This window comes from Rhipicephalus sanguineus, chromosome 8, assembly GCF_013339695.2.
Source record: "Rhipicephalus sanguineus isolate Rsan-2018 chromosome 8, BIME_Rsan_1.4, whole genome shotgun sequence".
Classification (NCBI taxonomy): Eukaryota; Metazoa; Arthropoda; class Arachnida; order Ixodida; family Ixodidae; genus Rhipicephalus; species Rhipicephalus sanguineus.
This window is the reverse complement of record NC_051183.1, coordinates 72,606,631-72,626,495: the sequence shown is the minus strand read 5'-3', so window position 1 is coordinate 72,626,495 and position 19,865 is coordinate 72,606,631. Positions and strand designations below refer to the sequence as shown.

The window sequence follows — 19,865 nt, the reverse complement described above, 5'->3', positions numbered from 1 at the left end:
AAAAATGTCAGTTTAGCCGCAACGGCGAACCAATGAATGCGATAGCAATAAATTGGAATGTAACGCGAAGAACGGAAAACAGCTCGAAATTGTCAGCGCTTCGCTCGAGCCCAAAGGACGCACGAAAAGAACGCACACAGGACGAGCGCGAACTATCATGCGTCGCAGCTCGACACTTGCAGCGCAGTTCTCAAATATAAAGCAGGATGAAGTTCACCAAAGTGGTAAAGTGGGCATGTTGGTATTCCATGTTTAAGAAGGGTAAAAGCGCATTGAAGACGAACACACAATGAAGGCACACACACTATGCGTTATGTGCGTGCGCTATGTGTGTGCGTGTGTGTGCCTTCATTGTGTGTTCGTCTTCAGTGCGCTTTTACCCTTCATAAAGCAGGATGCACGAAACCAACGAACAGGTGCACACAGGACGAGCGCGAACTAACTGTCAAAGTTGTTACATACTTCTGTTTGAACAGCGCGCTCCTTTCGTAAACGCGGACGCTGAGCTAGCGAAGTGACCTTCATACGCTCTGTGACCAGCGCGGACATCGCGGGGAAAGCACAAGAAATACAACCGCCCACTCCAACCCCCCGCCCGCCCCTTTCTTTCCCCCATGACAAGCGCACGAAGGCGACCACACCCTGTAGGGCGAAGAGCAACGGCGTTTTCAGGAGCGGGGCGACGATCTTGAAAGCGCGCCACGCGCGCCATCTATGTGGTGACTAAGAAGGCATGCTGAAGTGCATGGTGTATATAAATAGTTCGCCGTTAGCATGCTGAAAGACGCTACTGTTGGTGACCTAACCGTCTAACGCCGAGCGCTGCAAAGCGAGAGGTCGCCCGTCCGATTCCGCGTGTCAGAGAGTTTTTCTGAATTATTTTTCTTTGTGGCTTATATATATATATATATATATATATATATATATATATATATATATATATATATATATATATATATATATATACGGTGCATGACGGCGGCGACGGCGAATATTCGCCGAGATTGTCCATATAATGCTATCGCAATAAAACAACAAAAGAAGCGCGCATGGCAATATCCTTCTTTTGGGAGGTGTAACCACAAGAATACTTAATGAAAACACTTCTAAACCCGATGACACACACAGACTGGTGTAGTTTCTGCTTTTTGCTTGTATGCAGTTGCTGAAAATAATGCATGAAACGTCTAAGTAGCTTTCTTCCAGTCTTCCTCAATACACGCAAAGACGTCGTATGTGTTCTTGTATTTGTAGCAAAAAATCTAAAAGCACGCTGGCGTATTTGTTCACAATAAAAAGAACATCGCAGGTTTCTCCTTCGCATCATGATGTGGAATTCTTGTGATGGGGTTACGGAAGTTGAATATTTAAATATGGGCATCACTTTTTTACAAAACCATGAACTAGGTGCCTGCCGTCGCTTCCGAATCTACTTCAGTTTACCTCTACATATGTTATTTTGTTTCAGTTTTCTTGTCAAAAAATATCTCGTCACTTCTCCGTAAAAATAAGGGTGCTTTTCATGGAATATGATGGTGTTGCTAGCTTGCGCGAGTTGACAACCAAAAAGGATTCCAATAACACTTTTTTATATTCTTTCCACATTCAACATGCTTCCAGCACCTTTTAGATAAACCTTGGGCTATTCTTATATTTCGGCCTCTGAACCCATTCATTCATGCGTCCTATTATCAAAACCCTTATTATTTGTCTACCTAATTCTAATAATTCGCCGATATAGTCAGTAGTACTAGTTACTCTGATGTTGCCAACAGTGCTGAAAAGTGTTTTGCAGATTTTTTGAATCTCTTATAAAAGAGAGAAAATTGGTAGAAGAAATGACTGCCAGTATTTGAAGTTATGTGGAATGAATCTGAATGCACATAATAAGCTTTGTCTTTTCAAAAATTTGGATGCACATCAAGCTGAACAATACGTTGGACTGTGCAGGTGTGATCACAATTTGAAATCTTGATGACTGAGAGCCTCCTTGAAGATATACAAAACCTGTAAAATTTCTGTATATATATATGGTCATTGATAAGCTGAAGCTTGTAAACTCGAACGATATAACCGCTGTACCTATGTTGACTATAGGACGTCCTACTTTCTGTTTGTTTGTTCTGCAGTTCTAACCGTATTGTGTGCTGCAAACTGATACTGAAACGGCCAGCCGGAACTGATACGCGCAAAGGCTATGGAGCCCGGGATTCAGGGCCGAAATTACCGAGGGTCATTTGTCCCTATTTCGATAATAAAAAAATTGCACTGGCTTAGCTCGGCGATGCCACTATATACGTAGCGTTAGCAAAGGTTCGGCTGATTATTCTTAGCTGTCCATATTTTCTAGTGTCATTAGGCTTTTTCTGTTCATTCTTCGTACGCGGAACCGCTAATTGCCAGGGAACGACTTTGGGATCGAATGAGATAAGCTTCTCGCCTCTTCTGCGTCGTTGAGCACCATTTGCGCTCTCCTTCTCCATGGCGTTGTCCACCTACAAACGCCAGTCAGAAGCGCTATCACACGGCTCCAGCGCTGTGTCAGACGGCGACAGCACAGCGAAGGCGAATAGTTGCGCGCGCGCTGGCGCCAGTGTTTCTACCATGGCTACGACGTCACTCCTCTCGAATGCGCAGACCAGCAGCGGCGAGTAGCGTGCGGCGGTGGCGGAGAGCGCGTGAGTTCGCGGTGGCGGAGAGTGGTGAGCCAGCTCTGGACATGTCTGAACCTTGCGCATGCGCAGCACGGCTCATGAGGATCGACGCGAAATCGGCTCCGGCTAGGCAAGTGTAGCTAACGCTACGAAAGCTTCTCTCTCTCTATCACTCAGCGCCTTCAGAGGTTCAGGTCATGGTACATAGAGAGAATATCTAAGATATCGTTCTAAAGTATTTTGTTGATTATTTTATTGAGCAATATAATGTACTCGTCCTCGTGCATTGTTGCAAACATCGTATATTATAGTAACCGTCAGTTCTTTATTCTGTACATGTCTCTAACGTAACACTGGTGTTCTAGATAGAAAAGATTATTTAGATATACAAATACCCTATAGCAACGGTGCTCCCGTTGACGACACTTGTAGATCGCTGGAGGCCACAAACTTAACACTTCTAAGTACAGAGCATACCGCAAGGGGAAAAAATAGAAATAGGTCAAAGTTCTACGTTGTGTTTGTTGGCATATCCTACTTGAGGATAAGAGTGTAGCGAACCCGACATAGGACGCGGGAAACACAGCACAGAAACGCTCGCAGGTGTACGTTTTTTATTCACTCGTATGCTGTGTCAGGCGCCATATGCCACTATTCTGCAATAGAAGTAACCCAGATGAGAAAAAAAAAAGGTTCACTGACGATTACGATAATGCCTAATGCGAATTCTGGGCGCAACTTCGTGTTGGGGCAACGTCATAGATTTAGTACAGGCTCTAGAGGAAAAACTCCCCATGGGACCCGTGCAATAGAATCTCTGGCCACAAGGCGCCGCCAATACTGTAGCGCGCGAGCGTTACGAGCGTCTGAGACACATGCTAGGCTTCACGGTAGTATTAAGTTTTCATCGTAATTAATGAAAGTGAGCTCACGTGAAGTGGAGTTGTACGTACGTGTCAACAGAAAGCGTAGAAGGCGACGCACTGCGACTCACAACTCGGTCAAAAGACGCGCAATCGGCCGCGATATCGAACTCAAGTGTATATGGCGGCGCCCTCTGGTAAAAGTGCCTGCGAACGCATCCTCCTTAGTCGCGGTTCCACGCACAGTAAAATGCCTAATTGGACTTAAACCTTGCTTAGAAATCTTTTAAATAAACGTTAAACACTGTCTACATGTTGTTATTTGTGAAAATTCCCGTGTTTGATTTTTATTGCCAGTATTACTCACATTGAATAGCGCTACTTGCAGCCGATTTATAAATGAATGCAAAGACAACAATCACAAAGGTACAGTAATGGCGGTGTACATGTGGTCGGCGCTCATTCGGCTCAGCTTTTCCTCTAGCGTCTGTACTAGCTCTATGAGCAACACCAACTAGTTGTGTTTGATGTTTTGGCTTTCAGCAATGTATCCGGTACGATATAAATCATATCTTTTGTGAAGTAGGACAGCACCCACTACGACATTATTTGTCTTTCTGTGGATAAGCGAAGCACCCGCTATACATCTGTAAGGTGTTTTGTGCACTTTGTTGATGAAAATGAAGAACTATCGCTCAACACTTTGCAGTGGGTGGGAAGCATTAAACCGCACCCTCGTTCAGCAATTGGCATTGTGTGTTGACTGGTTCTTATTTTACTATTCTGTCACGCTATATTACATAGATTAACCCGATTCCTTGTTTGACATAAAGCCTGTATAGGGTCTTTTTCCAAATGAATTTCAAGCACCAGCGTGGCTCTGTGGTAGAATACACGACTGCCACGCAAAGGGAACGCGTTCAAATACCATCCGATCATGGGTATTTTTTATTTCTTTTTTTATTTTTTGATGTCTCTCAGTTACATTTTTATATGTATCGGTTACGCCACCGATGGCGATGCGACGCCGCTCTGCGCAGGAACAGGAGCCTATGAGCTGTGCTTTAAAGAAGTGTGTATGATTCCGAGGAGGGTGAGGCGAGCTCAGCATAGCAGCACGAGGTAAAATAAGAAGATCCTGCATATTTCGCTGTCCTGAACATATGCTTCATGTATGCGCGCTGGACAATCTACAAATATACACGATACGCATACGCCTGTCGGCGCTGTCGACACTATTATTCATTATACAGAATGACGTGTCTTTCAGACAACATAAACTTACCCTCATATAATATGTACCTGCAAGCTCTGGGTAAGTTAGCTTGCACTGCTTGTCTCTGCTCAGAAACTCCCCGGGCAGCCTATAACGCGCCTTCCACCTCTCAGCAATTACTGCTGTGTCGTTTGTTCTCAAGCAAACACCTTCATATGTCCTAAAAAGGAAGGCGTGTTTATTAAATATAGAATAATTTACTATGATTCTGATACCATCTGCCATTTTCTAAGTGGTAATGATCAAACATTACCACGTTATGTATGAAAGTGCACGAACGGTTACACAGCTGCAACACAGAGACACTTCCAAAAATTTTCCACGCCTTCTTCTACCGAATACTATGAGCCAAAGTTGTTTAAATTGCTGTCCAGAAACTGTAACGAACATTTATTCAACCGAGAACACTTATTACTTAAATGACATAGCCCATCATTTCAGTTCGTACTCGTATGAAGAAGACCTTCACGTGGCATCGTATATAACTGTGACGGAAGCAAACAAACTGTTTCTGACAAGCTGCACTGCTTTCTTGTTTGAACAAGTAGACTAGGCCTACGAAATATCAAGTGCGCGCTATTAAAACGCACGCGTGCTCAAATCATATCACCTTTCTCAAACAGGCTGACTGCAAAAACGAGCTAGTTATATTCACTGGCCTGAGGGGGGGAGGGGGGCTGGTAACAGTATTAGTATAGCTTGTGAAAGCTGAGTAAATACTGCACCCTCAACATTTCATCCCAGAGAACACGATGCCTTTTCCGCTGAAATCGTTTGGAATGACGACGCCTGCTTTTGAAGAATTAACTCACCTCGACGCGCTCACCTCAACGTTAAGCAAACTGACAGAATGTATGCTTGTGACACACATCACGTGGTGGCTGATCGGATACTCTTCGTATCATCTTGGCCCAATCGGGTTCCGTCCACATCTGGGCATTGAGGAATGTGTTGCCTACCTATCGTGCATGAATTCGTTCCATTCTGTCCACGGACAGTCGCAGGGCATACAAACATGGGAGCCACGATGTTCTTGCCAAAATTGTACGCTACCTATAATTCTATAGCCGGATCGGTGCATGGCTAAAGGAAGAAGCCGCATCGACGTCTCTCGCGTAAGCGTTCTCCGCATGAAGTGTGCTGTCCAAAGACGAACAGACAGATTCAAAATCACGCAAAAGGTGTCACAGAAATATATGAGAAATCAGAACAAATCCTTTCAGCTTCTTGATCACCTGCAGCATAAAAGCGGCTTAAGCTGCAAGCAAAAGCAACCCCATTTCTATAACGCTCACTGCGGAAAAGCGAATGACGTGGCCTTTGCATTTGCTTTTATAAATAAACGTTATTATTATTATTATTATTATTATTATTATTATTATTATTATTATATTATTATTATTATTATTATTTGATTTGCATACACAATGACACAGAAAAAAGAGGGATAGAGCAAGCAGGCAACTGTCACCTAGAGGCAGGGTTGCCAATGGTGGCTACTTTTCGCCAAATTGGCGAATTTGAGAGGCCCGTGGCGACCTAAAATTATGAATGGGGACATGGCGAATTTTTGGCGATTTTCAGCTTAGGTCTCCACTGAGTTATGCATCCTAAGCTCAGTGCCTTCCCAACGAGTGAGCGGCATTATTCTCTGTATTTTTCTGGGTTTTGAGGTGCACATTGCGCGCCGTTCTGTATGTACGTCCTGTAACTCGTGTGCATCTCCTCAATTCATCTAGATGCTTCTAACTCAATTCATCTAAATTCATCTAGATCGATGCTTCAGAGCTTCGCTAAAGTTTCGCTTCTGAAGGGGCTAGATGACGGGCTGGACGTGTGTTCCGGCCATTTGTTCCGCCAAAGCTCCAACTGTTCTGAATAGTTTGGCGACTTATTCACTGCTGCAGTATCCCCTAATCGAGCTCGTCTAGCGAAGATTGGCGGATACGCGGGTGTTCGTGCAATAAAAAATTATTTATTCAGGCATTTTCTACTCTTCTCGGTGAGCGTGTGCAATGAAAACAATTGCTATATAACATTTTACAACGTCTACATGTTCAATTATAACGCACTGGATTGACGCGGGTAGAGATAAGTGATTATATATGAAAGGGACAGTGGCGTCCGGTATCATATTAGTTCACACTGAAAGGCATAAGACTCACTAATGAACGATACCTGTAAGAATTCTGTCTTGCTACTTTCAATAAACCTGTTAATCCTTTTTTTCATATGAGGGGATGTAAATCTGTCTACAAACAATGCCTTCGCGGCTTTCGCCTAAGGTTTACCACACTTTTGCCTTTGAAACGAGCGGACAGGTATGGAAGGATATCATGAGCGTTTTATCCTTTTATACTTGCGCCTCCGCGCACATCTTGCGGCTAGTCGGAGAACCAGGTGCACCAAGCACTCCCATGGTGAAGGGGCGATGCGCCTGGTATTGAGAAATGTCAATATATTTTAAGGGCTTTGAATGGCACTGTATTTACGGGGCTATTAGTGATGCAGAACTATCGATGGTACTATCGATAGTATCGATAGTTGAGCCACTATCGAACTATCGATAGTTAAAGATACTATCGATAGTGCTATCGATAGTAAGTACTATCGATAGTTTAAAATCAACAGCGCGAACTCATTGCAGAAAAAAATTACATCATCTCCCACTAAAGGGAACCATGTGGGGATGTGAAGCAGCGCATGGGTCGACTTAAAGTTCCGTTCATCACGGGCACCTTGCCCGATGTTAACGCGTCCTTGCAAGTGCAGCACACCATGAAATCACTGTAGTTGCTGTTACTCGTCCCGAACTCTTGTTGAAGTACGCCACGCGGGTTCATCGCAGAATCTCGTTCCCTGACACTATCACATGATTGCTGAGAGAGTGTAAGGAGGACAGGCCACAGCGTCTTACATAGCCCCTTACACAGGCCCGAACGCGCTAGCGCGTGCCAGCACACATGGTTTTGTCTGCGTTACGCCAAGCTAGGACAGCATACGGCAACCCGGGCCCCTAAAGTGATCTGCACGTATCATCGTCAAGACGGTCGAAGAACAAGAGGAGGAAGACTTCTCCTTGGGGCAAGCGCGCGCTCAGATGGCTATGCTAGGTGGTAGAAAGCGGACGGTCGCCAATGGAACTACGGACCTACGGACACAGCCCCGAGCAAAAGCTGCTTCGCATCTAGTAAATTTGGTTCCCCGCCCGCTTTGTACGTAGTGGAGCCGGAGGAGTAGGCTGTAGCGGAAAGGAAGCCGTTACATGGGGTAGAACTGTGCGGCTTGAGTTTTATATTGCATTTGAGTATTTCAAAATAAAAAAAAATTATCAAGAACTAAGTTTGTTAACTGTAAGATGTCACTGGTTGCTTTTAAATATTATTTATTGATGGACATATGCCGCCATTTTCACTGCGCAAATAATTTCTCTCTATAAAAATTTCCTCATAAATTAGGCGAAGCTGATAGTAGGCTATCGCGAATATTTTGGCAATTTGGCCAGCCAGCAACACCATCGTTATTCGCACCACTATGGATAGTTTGTCACGTGGTTGTGACAGTGAAGAATTCTGCAGCAAGACTGGGAAATACGAAGCTCTTCTTTTTGGTTGAACTTGTGCCCAGAAAATCAATACTCAGAATACCAGCGATACACGCTGCGCACTGACTGCGGCGAGAACAGTCGCCGGCCGTCGAGTAATCTGATAACCGGTGGAACGTAGTGACTCTAGTGGAACGCTTCGTCTTTTATACATCAGTCATCAAATCTTCCAGCGTTATCGCTGGTGCTCGCGTAAGCTCTCGAATAAACTTGAATATTCGCGTCCGGCGCGTAATTTTAAAATGTCAAACAATCGCGAAGCTTCTCAAACATTGCGGCGCGGTCTGCGTCAAAAACAGCTAACAGTCTGTGGGTGAAACCCGAATACATCAAAACAAAGCAATAAACACGCGTGGCAGTAGTATCTCTAGTAATATTACGGATGGTACTACCGATTCGACTATCGATAGTTTATCGATAGTAGTACTATCGATAGTTTGTTTACACTATCGATAGTTTCAAATAAACTATCGATACTATCGATAGTCAATTTACCGATAGTTCTGCATCACTAGGGGCTATACATCAGTGGAAATTCTTATTACTAGGATATACCGTACATATCTAGAATGGCGACTTTTTTGGCGAAATTCGTAAAAAAATGGCGACTTTTGGCGACTTTCTGCTCGTCGTTTGGCGACATTTACTCAAAAGTCAGTGGCAACCCTGCCTAGAGGGGCACAATGCCTGCCTGCTATTTCGGGAGGAGGGAAGAAATAGAGCAGCCGTTTCTGTGTAACATGTGTTACCTGTTCGAGCGTATGGCGTATAACGTTGCGAGACTGTTTCTTTTAGTGAAAGGTCACAGGACCGCATTGCCGGGTCTAGACAAGAATTCCGTCCGCCAGTGACAAAAAGACACGTGTTTCGTTTCCGTACAAACTACAAAACTGAATCTAGCTTAGTGAAGGTATGTTTACAGCCTGAAGTAAGCCCGCACCAAGAAAATGTGGAACACAAGGTCGACCCATGGTTGATGTAGAGCAGGATTCCCATTAGCAATACCATAATGATTCCCGGCGCGGCATCTACCGCAATACCACGTGCCTGGCAGGAGCAAGAACGCGCAGCTTGATGAAAACATAAAAATACATGTCATACTTTAGCGCCCATGCACACGTACTCAGCACACTCGGACTAGCACCTACAAAAGGAAAAGGAGAAGGTTTAAGATGTACAAAGAACAGAAAGAGAACACTATACGTACGGTTTTATGAAACATGCGAAATGACATGAGCATATAGTATAAAGTCGTTTATTTGCTTCAAATTCAGAGCACCGCTAATGTGGGCTTTAACAGGAGGGAGCAGACTGCGAGCACAAACGGCCATCCCAATGCAAGCGCAGACGATAATGGCCCAAAGGTAGGAACTCGGTCTTGTTAATAACACATACTTTAAATTATTTAGCTATAAAGCAACGCAAGGACAGACAGGGAGAAACAGTGGAGGTGCGCTAACTTTCAACAAAATCATTTATTGAATGAGAGGCACAAATGTATACAGTGGTGACGGCTACACCCTGCACCAAGGTGCCATTACACCACCCTGCACCCTGCACCGAGATGCCATTTTTGGTTTGATTTCACCTGATAAACATAACTCTAATGAACTCTCGCACTACTACAACTTCAAGAAATTCAATGCCATATCCGACGAGGACAAGTTCTTTCTGGATTGTGTAAGCTCTCCGTCGCTGTCCTTGTCGGATAAAAAAATGGTTTTCTTGAATATGAATTATTGTGAGAGTTTATTATTGTTAGTGTTCGTCACATTGATGCGGAAACATGCGTCTCTGGGACATCTTTGCATGTTTCAGCGTAGCGAGGGAGGTGCTCAACAGCCATGATGACCCAGAGGTTACCAGTCAATGTTTGAGAAAGTGGCCACAAAAAATCATTTCTAACGCATCCAAACAGTGGCCATGACGAGGTGAAAGTTCTAGATTACTTAAGGAGAGGTAGCATAAAGATCTCCAGCGCTTACAATCAGGACAAAAGTGACGTTCCGAACATTGTTGCACATTACTGGCTAGAAGTACCACTCTAGAAGGCGCTGTCTTGAAAAATTTCTAGTGTACACACTGTGCATGAGAGCACGGAATGGAAACTACTTCGTGCTGCGACTGAATACAGGCAGCCGTCGGAGGTATAATGTCGTCGGTCAAGGTTGCTCAAGCAAGCGTTTGAAACTTTGAAAGTGAAGAAATAGTGAGGCTTACGGCGCAACATGCGAGTGGTTACAGATGCGAGGTGAAAAGGGAGTGGATGTCTGTGTTTGTGAAACTGAAGGTAAGTATAATCGCAGCAGTTCTATATTCCTTGCGTTGTTCAGAAGCGGTGCTGTGAAGGACGATGGTAGCAAAACGCTGGGTACCGAGCTGTCGTCATTGCCGTAATATAAGAGAGAGCAATTAAAGGCATCGGTGTCAGAATGCTGGTGTCGATTGCCATGACGCACTGTCGAACGGGAAACGCAGCCTAAGCAAACCTTAAATGCGAACACCCAGCCTAGTGCATGATGGTCCGCGGCGACATCTAATGGGTGGGCAGAAAAAGACACCTAGAAGGGTTGTAAAACGTCGTGACGTTAGATTTGCATAAGACGCCGGCCTTGACAAAAGCCGTCTTCGGCCCATCATCGGTTGCTTCGGGCGCGTGCCAGTACCCTAACCGCTCTGGAGATAAAATGCTCGTATTTTAGGCTGTTAATGGGATCGAGGCGGTGTCTATTTTATCGCGATGAAGTGCAAGGTACAGTTGGAGGATGTGCATATTGTAAGTAGTGGTTGTCGGACTATTCCAGCAACACATGACTATAGTTCGCGGAGTCAATGTTTATTACGGTGTGATAAATGCAGATAGCCAAAACTACGCCAACTGGCGTTGCGCGGACATTACGCTTGCGCCGGTTTGTTTTCCAAAGCAGCTTCATGCAGTGGCGTGAATCTGTGGTTGAATACCTGACTGCCACGAAGAATGCCTGCCCTGGATTTCGGCTTGAGTCTTTCCTTCGATCGAGATTTTTCCCGCACTTTAGGCAGCACGGGCTCCTTAAAGCTACCACGTTAAGATTTCATAAGTCTGTTATCACTGACCTTGCGTTAATAAAGGACGTGAAAAATAGCTGTGTTATGCGGGTATGTGCCACATGTGACTGGTGCAAAGGGTTCGATCACGCGCGCGACAGGCAGGTCATGTTATTCATGTCGAGACCTGCACATCGTTTTCGTCCTGCACTAATGTCCTTCTATATCAAGTTTGGTACATACCAAACTAAGGAGACGACCACGCGAGGGTTCAGAGGTAGGGGTGCACATAGATAGATAGATAGATAGATAGATAGATAGATAGATAGATAGATAGATAGATAGATAGATAGATAGATAGATAGATAGATAGATAGATAGATAGATAGATAGATAGATAGATAGATAGATAGATAGATAGATAGATAGAGCGGTAAAAATGCATTTTGTTCGCTAAGAAATGCTTCGCATTTCGCAAAACAAAATAAATAAAAAAATAGGCAGAAATCAATATGAACACGGCCCCACACGCCCCAAAACCGAGTGTCTTCACAACCGGGTCGCTCAACCATACTTCGCAATTTAAAGATATTTTCACAGACAGAACGAAACAATACCTTTTAGTCGGCACTACTAGAATATTTTCTAAAACCCCTCATCGTGGTCTTCTTCGGCGATTGAGCCAAGCTGACTAAAGTTGTGTTAGTGTCATGGCATTACTTCCCTCCCTAATAAGCACCGTCTCGATGCTAGACTATTACACAGAGTGGAGATTGCCATAGGGAAACAAAAAAGAGTAGATAATGGTTGACGCGAAGAGCTTTGCTGTCAACGGGAGTAGTACGGCTTCAGCCTTGAGATGCGAACGACGTGCGATTTCCGCGGACGCCGGGTACGGCGGATGATTCCTTCGCCTTAAGGAAGTACTCGTATGTAACGTCGCTGAGTCGTTGGACACTTCTACAAGCGTCAAGGTATCGGTGCTGAAGTTTTAAATTCGAATGCATTTCTTAGTCGGGGCATGTCAGGCGTCTGTCGGTCGGCAGGTGTTATCTCTCCGCTCTCACTCCCTCTCCCATAGCAACAGCTGCGGGCGCGCGCGTTTATCCTCGCCCCTAGCAACCGGAGCAGGTGGTGCGGGCGGAGTAGCGGATAGTGAGTGGAGAGGAGGAGCGCGCTCTGGCGTGTGAGGGCGCTCGCATCGCGGGAGCTCGGCGGAGCTCCTGCGTGTGTGGACTTGTGGAGAGAGCGTAGGAGAGTGTAGGTGCACTGCTTTGCCCTTCCTTCTCTCGCCGTTTGTTCTCTCTCTCCTCCCTGCGCCCCACTCTCCCGTCCGCTCGCTCGTAAGTATATATAAATGGAGTGAAGCGATTACTACGCCGTGTACACTCGGCGCAAGAAATGCATTCGCATTTCCTCACGATTCCCTTCGGGAAGGTGGGGGCATTTTTTATGCACGACCACGCTAGCGGATCGGCGTCCACACCTGTAGGTTATCACCTGCCTGACACGTGACGTCTCGTTGGCGAAGGTTATATCGACGGCGTCGTTGGGTTGTTGACAGCCGTTACGCACCCGTGCGAGCTGGTGGGATTCTTCGGCGCGTCGAGCGAATTCGGCAGCATTACTGGCAACGTTAGAGCAGCTAGTGGATAAAATCATAGCTTCCAGCGTCGTCACAGCCTCCCGGCCATGCACCAAGCGGAAAGGGGTGAATCTGGTAGTTTCTTGTATGCGGTATTATATAAGACTGTGGCGTATGCAAGGATAGTGTGTCAGTTTTGGTGGCCGACGCCAACATATATGCAAATCATGTTGGCGTCATTCAATCATTCAATGTCATTTGACAAGTTGTCTCGCACTGCGTACTGATCGGTCTTCTCAGCGGGTCAATGCCGCTGCTTCTGTTTCTTTATTCAGCGCATTCGTTTCATTTGGTGCTCACACAAAACGTGAGCAAATGCGATGTCTTTTTTAATGCTCCTTAATTATCGTTCCGTTTGCATTCCAGTGAACTTGCCACTCTCTGTCATCAACAAATTCATAGACTAAAGCTTCACCACTTCGAGATTGCTGGTTAAAGAAGAACCGGTCTACGAGACCGAGCATGTAGTAGCATGCGACGCCTAGGAAAAGAAAGAAAATACAGTAACCTTTGCCGGACTTGTTCTGCAAACGTCGGCTGTGAACTATGACCCACATGACTTGAAATAGCGGTGAATAAAATAGAAGGTATTGCAGCAACCAGCAGCCGCAAAACAGGATAGTAATTATTTGGCGTGTACCCGAGCAATTTTGGCAGCAGTGTCGTGTCTAACGCCAACAGGGTCGCATCTTTCCCACGTAAATAAACGTCTGCAAGAAAATACACGGGGTTGGCCGGAGGGCCGATCACGGAGGCAATGCAAAATTTATGTAGCTTATGAAGAAATGCATTCCTCATCAAGTGGGAAGGTTGCCCGTCGACGTCCCGCTTCGGCGGCGTCAACACGATTGATGCAAATAAATAATCGTCACGTGATGGTGTCACCATATGACGTCATCATGACGTCACAGATCGCCAATATATGTAGCGTCATTATGACGTCACATAATGTGACGTCACATGATGACGTATCCACACGTCATGGTCGCTTTGCATTGCCTCCGTGATCGGTCACGGAGGCCGTGCAAAACCGCGTTAGGTGCAGAACGCTTTCGGAGGGGGGCGCGGGAGAATCAGTACATCGACTGACAAGAAGATGGCTTTCGCCTTCTAGTCATCTTTAACGAATGCATACGGGACCCTGTGAGTTTTTTAATTCAACGTATCTAAACAATGACTTGCGCATCTGCAGCCGATTTTGTGAACGCTGAGCACGGGGCCGACGATCAAGACGTCGCATTGGAGGGTTCTGAGATGCAATCGCACGTGGTAAAAGGTAGCGCTTTTACCATCCTGTGGCTGATAAGCATCATTTGCCGGCGGGAAGCGCGGGCGAGCCAGCGTCTCAGTGCGCACTGTCTGCTACTCACCGAACATCGCAGGCCCGACGCACTAAGAAAAGTCTTCGTCGCGGAAGTGCTTGTTGCACACAAGACTCGTAGCGGATGGCTACTTGCCGGTTCTTAGCTTTACAACCAATGTTTCACGCTGTTTTCACTCCAGTGGTGCCGACCGAAAGATCATGTATGGTTTTGTCCGTGACAAACTGGTGGAGCGGCTGGGTACATGTCTATGCAATCCCCCCCCCCCCCCCTCCCAGGAAGCTCTCGACAACGCTTCGTTGTCTTGGGCGATTGCGCCAAGCTGTTTCAAGTTGTGTCAGAGTCTTGGCAATATGAATGCGTGGTCCTGTGGTGCAGAACAAATGCAGAGATAAAGAGAACGCTCTCTATAAATTTCGGTTAACTTTCGTGGTGATGGAATAAATTCCCTCTCCAGGAGGACCTCGAAAGCAGACATGGAGAATTTTGCATAGAAAGAAATTGCTGCTTTGCGAAAATTTCATGCCAAACAGGTGTTTCGCCAGGCGACTTTTAAAGGCCTGCTCAAAATGCTGACAAATGCTAAAAGACCACCGCGATGGCCAAAAACCGTGAGGCCGGAACCTAAATAAAACGATATGCCTACGCATCGCAACATTGCTCGTAAAGCAGTTTTTGCGACCGCCAGCTCCGCTGGTCGCTCACCTTAATAGAGTGGAATGAAACGGAGATATTTTTTTTTTCTTTTTGGCGGCGTCACGTTCGAGCGAGACGAGACGCGACTAGATCAATCGCCTTGGTCAGCGCTGACCCGCGCTGTCGCAGCGGATGTCCATAGTCATGATGCAAGTGCCGGCTACATTAGCTGGTAGGTGCGTGAGATCTTTTTTGTGCTAGTTAAAAAGAAATTTAGTACGCTTTTAATACGTAGTTAATAATTTCTGAGTTTTAACGGTTGTAATGTTTTAAGATGCTTGTTTTTCAATAGGACATACGAGGAAACGACCGCTCATGGAAGGATACATAAAAAGAACCTTAGTAAGCACAGAATGCGAATTTTGTAACACAGGTTCCTTTCTCCTGTAATGAGTTTCAAGTCTCTGCATTATAAAGCGAAAATTCGCGGAAAAATCCGGCGCCATCAGTCGCCTCGACTCGCATATTTTTTTTTTCCTTTGTGGCTCACGATAGCCTGGTATGTCTCTGTACCATATCTCAGCACATGAAGTGTGTGATGTTACTGCGTTTACTCTTGAAACAATACAATGCAGACTGCCGAATTTAAGTGTAAAAATCGCCCTCTTGACGTCCTGGTATTTGTCGGTCTTACCGCGCTAAACATATAAAGCCGTGCATCCTTCCCAACCTGCCCAATACGGCGCAAATAGGAACAATCACCTCAAGTCCCACAGGCGAAGGTATCGGTGGGCTGTTGGAAGCCGGCAAATTCATCATATCGTTAAAATGCTTCACATTTCGGACGAATTGCGATTTGATTTTCGGGCTACAATTTTCCCGTTTTTTCTTTTAGATCTGTTTAGTCGCTTTCCTTACGTAGCTTTACACTTACTCTATCGGTGAATGATGTGACCAGAAATGTAGTCCGAAGCGAGTCTTCTAAGAACATAAATGAAAAATAACTTATGTTGTGAACTCAATGCTGTATAAAAAGCGCTAAAAACATGTTTCCTCTCAAGTACAGTTTTTCGACTCGTAATTATTTCTTAAAAACACTGGTTTATAATAATGTCACCTGCGCCGCATCATACCATGCCATTTGAGCTATATCGTAGTCGCAGCAAGAAGAAAATCTCATGCTGTTGCTGCCTTTTTCTTCATAGCTCATTAGGTTACCAATATCCCAAGGACATCTTAAAGCGTCAGGCGTAAACGTTTTGCTATGCCCTGGTGCCCTCGTGCCATCGTGCGTGCATCCCAACCTGAAAGTCACCAAAAAAAAAAGAACAAGAACGTTACATCAATAGCCTTCTTTACCTGTTCTGAAGGCTACAGTAAAGCTAACAATTTAGTGTTTAATGCCAAAACATATGTGGGCAGCAAGGTTGATGAAACCTAGCAACGGCAGTATGACTTTATGTGTCCTTAAGATTAAAAAAAAATATGCATGAAAACCTACTTAACACTGTGGTAACTTCTCCCACGGTAACTCTTGTATAAGCACAAGTTTAATAAAGATATATGCACTTCAACGATTGTTCGCTCTCAGCAAAGCGTAGTATTGGCAAGCAAGCTTCACCGCCTGCCGAATGCAAATTGAGTTCTTTCTTTCTTTTGTATCTGTTCCTACACTGCCCTCTCTGCTGCTTTCTCTCTCTTAACCCTCACATCACTACTCTTCATCCTCACTTATCTTTCCCATCCATTGCTATGTTATAATGTACAGCGCGGTCCACTGGTAAAGCGAATACTCGAAGGAGCACCTTTCATATTACGGGGCCCCTAACTGCAACTGGTTGCAGAAACACCGTTCGTACACGGCACTAGTCTTTTAAAAGGAGTCAGAACAGCCAACCAGTAGCCTCACGCAAATCTCAGCCACTATGTTTTTGCAAGAATTATCAGTGCTCCTTACCTTCACTTCACTTTCCCACCCCTTGCTAAAGTATAATATGCAAAGCTATGCGATGCTTTACCATCTTCTCTCCTTTTCTTCCTCCTTACCTCCACTTCAGTCCTACTCACCCTCGCTTGGATTTACCACACCCTTCCTATACTATTCTATGCATGGCTATGCAGTGCTAGGAGCTGCTTGGCAAATACCTGCTTTCAAAGGCGCATACCCACTTAACTAGTTTTATTGCAATAGCCATTATATGAACACTGTCGTCGTTGTGTTCCTGTCCCCGTTATATTCCCGCTAGGTATATATATATATATATATATATATATATATATATATATATATATATATATATCACAAAATAAATAAGAAAAAATTACACCATCTCCCGCTAAAGGGGACCATAAGGCGATGCGAAGCCGGAGCACTTGCACAATCACGTTCCGTTGGCGTCCGTTGGGCATGTTACCGACCTCGCGTCGTGGAACGCGAAGAGGAACGCTACGCGCATCGTGTCGTCCCTCTAGGCTGGCCGTTAATTCTCACAGGGCGAACGGGGAACGCGGTCGACAGGTGCGCGAGAGGGGGAGCGCAGGAGAGGAGAGAGAGAGACAGGGGACGCGCATACGCTGGCAGTCATCGCAGCGTTGCGCAGGAGAGGGGGAGGGGAGAGGAGGTGTGTGGAGAGGGTTTACGCATGCGCAGTAAGAGTAATCCCGCCGCACACCACCACCATCACCACCACCGGATTGAACTCCATCATAAGATGCTTCGCATCTAAAAATTCGCCAGATCTCATGCCTTGTGGGAATCTGTTTCATGCGAAGCAATCAGCAAGTAGTTGTCTACACAGCCCTTTCTGGCTTTGAGCCAAGCGTTACTAGGTGGGTCGGCGTGTTAATCTAAGCGTAGTAGTTGTGTACACATCGTGGCTTTACCAGGCTCGTCGACTACACTGTCGTTTAAAGGGTAACTTACGGTCTGACGTAACGTCAGCACTGAATTTAGACCACGGACGTGAGCCTCATCGAAACGACCTGCACTCTACGGTGAGATGATGTGACTGTCATACGTAACTTCCGTTACCGCATTTCTCCGGGGACAAGCAAAGCTTCAATATAGATTGCTGAATTTTAGGAATACAAACGCGATGTTTATTAGACTGCTGTAGAAGCGGAGCGAACAATGTAACTACAATTTGCGTTAACCCGTGTCACAAACGAGCGCCTTATAAAGCGCGCGCGGCCGCTTTCAAACGGCAGCGGGAGACAGAACGGCGCGAGCCGCGCGCCCAAGAAGCTCGAACGACGAAAAAACAAGCATCAAAAGACGCCGGCGCGCCACATCCTCCTCACCCACTGGAGCCAGACCACGGTGTAAGAATATACTCAGGTGATGACACTCTTCCCCCAACGCATGGGAAACCGCAATCCGCGCGCGTCCAGATAATGTTCGGGTTCTTATCAGATGACTTGCAGAGGGCGCTACGAAAAGCGGGGCAGTCGTCTCCATAGCAACGCGCATGCTGCTGATAACGTGCATTTTTCTGTGCCATTTTGCTGGATAATGTGCATCCGCCAAGCGGCGTCGAGGGGCGAAATCGAGAGAGCAACAGGAGAGGGAACGGCGAGAGCGGCGGCGATGACGCAGCACCACCGTGATTCGGCTACTCGCGGGCGCTCTCCGCCTCAAGCCATGAGATGGCGCACCGCTCAACGGACCGACGACCGAACATTTTCTGGCCGCTTAGGCGCGCGCAGTGTCAACACCTGAATATTCTTACACCGTGAGCCAGACGCAGACAACGCGATCAAACGCCCGGCAAAACCTGGATGTTTCTAGAAGGAAGGGGGGACGCAGCACCGAGCGACGCCGCCGCGAGAGGAACCGGCGAGAGAAATCTCGAACTATCCTTAGCCTTGGCTGTAATGCACGCCGAAGAGCTCTCCCGACGCTTCTAGAAACCGGGGGAGAAGGGATAAAAGCGTTCAAACAACGACGAGTCAGGCAGTGGAGAGAGTAGGGCAGACAGTAGTGAGTTATTCGGTCCGGATATCGTGAAGTAAGCTGAGTGTGGCTCCGTTAGCCAAAGAAGAAGTGTTTATGATGGTGTGCGGTCCGTCGATCGTCGATCTGGAAGCATTAGAGGACGACGCCGTGTGAGCCGCGACAGGTTACGACGACGGTTGAGCTACGACGATCAACGCTGGAGCTGGCGTGAGTGTTTCCTTGAAGAGAAGCATTCGATTTGTGGACTGGATACGACATTCTATATTCAGGACTTTACCTGTCATTGAATAGCTGTAATGCACGCGATTGCATTTGTAGCGTGTGATCTGTTTGTTAGCTCCCGTTATGTAAACACCGTCTGAGTTATATTGTGAAGCTGTAGCTGGTACCAGCCGAGTGTGCACGTGTTTGTGTTATTTGTATTGCCTTAACTGATACTTATTTCGTTTTCGTTTGTGTTATCGACTCTTGGCTCTGACTCGGTCTTTGGACTACAACCGGCGTTCGCTGGCGCACCAAAGGACCAACTCTGAATTGTCCGCGCTTTCGTGGTGCGTTTTCGGAGGGCCGTGACGCCAGCCCTTAGAATCCGCCCGGTGATTGCCAACCCGATTAACGGGAAAAGTGACAACCCGGCATGACGCCTATCATAAGAGTACATATGCAACATTTATTTATTTCTTGTACAATAATATAGCCAGTACTACGACCGCAATTGACGCTGCATCAACATTACGCCTGCATAGGGTCTTTTTTCAAAGCAGTTGCAAGACGTGGCGTAGCTCAGTGGAAGAATATCTGACTGCCAAATATATTGCTTGGGTTCGATTCCTGCTCCGATACTGCTTTTTATTCTTTGCATTCGTCGGGTCAATGCTGCCAA

At 46.0% G+C, this 19,865-nt stretch overlaps 1 protein-coding gene across 1 annotated transcript in view; it reads right to left on the bottom strand.

Annotated features, from left to right (window-relative positions):
- The window catches only part of LOC119402093 (venom metalloproteinase antarease-like TtrivMP_A), a 115,217-nt gene that overhangs the window by 12,614 nt on the left and 82,738 nt on the right, over positions 1-19,865 (bottom strand). Inside the window, exons 11-12 of the mRNA XM_037669196.1 lie at positions 16,161-16,331; positions 4,803-4,953 (exon numbers count right to left, since the gene is read on the bottom strand). Coding sequence (XP_037525124.1) covers positions 4,803-4,953; positions 16,161-16,331 — 322 coding nt within the window. The remainder of the gene's footprint in view (positions 1-4,802; positions 4,954-16,160; positions 16,332-19,865) is intronic.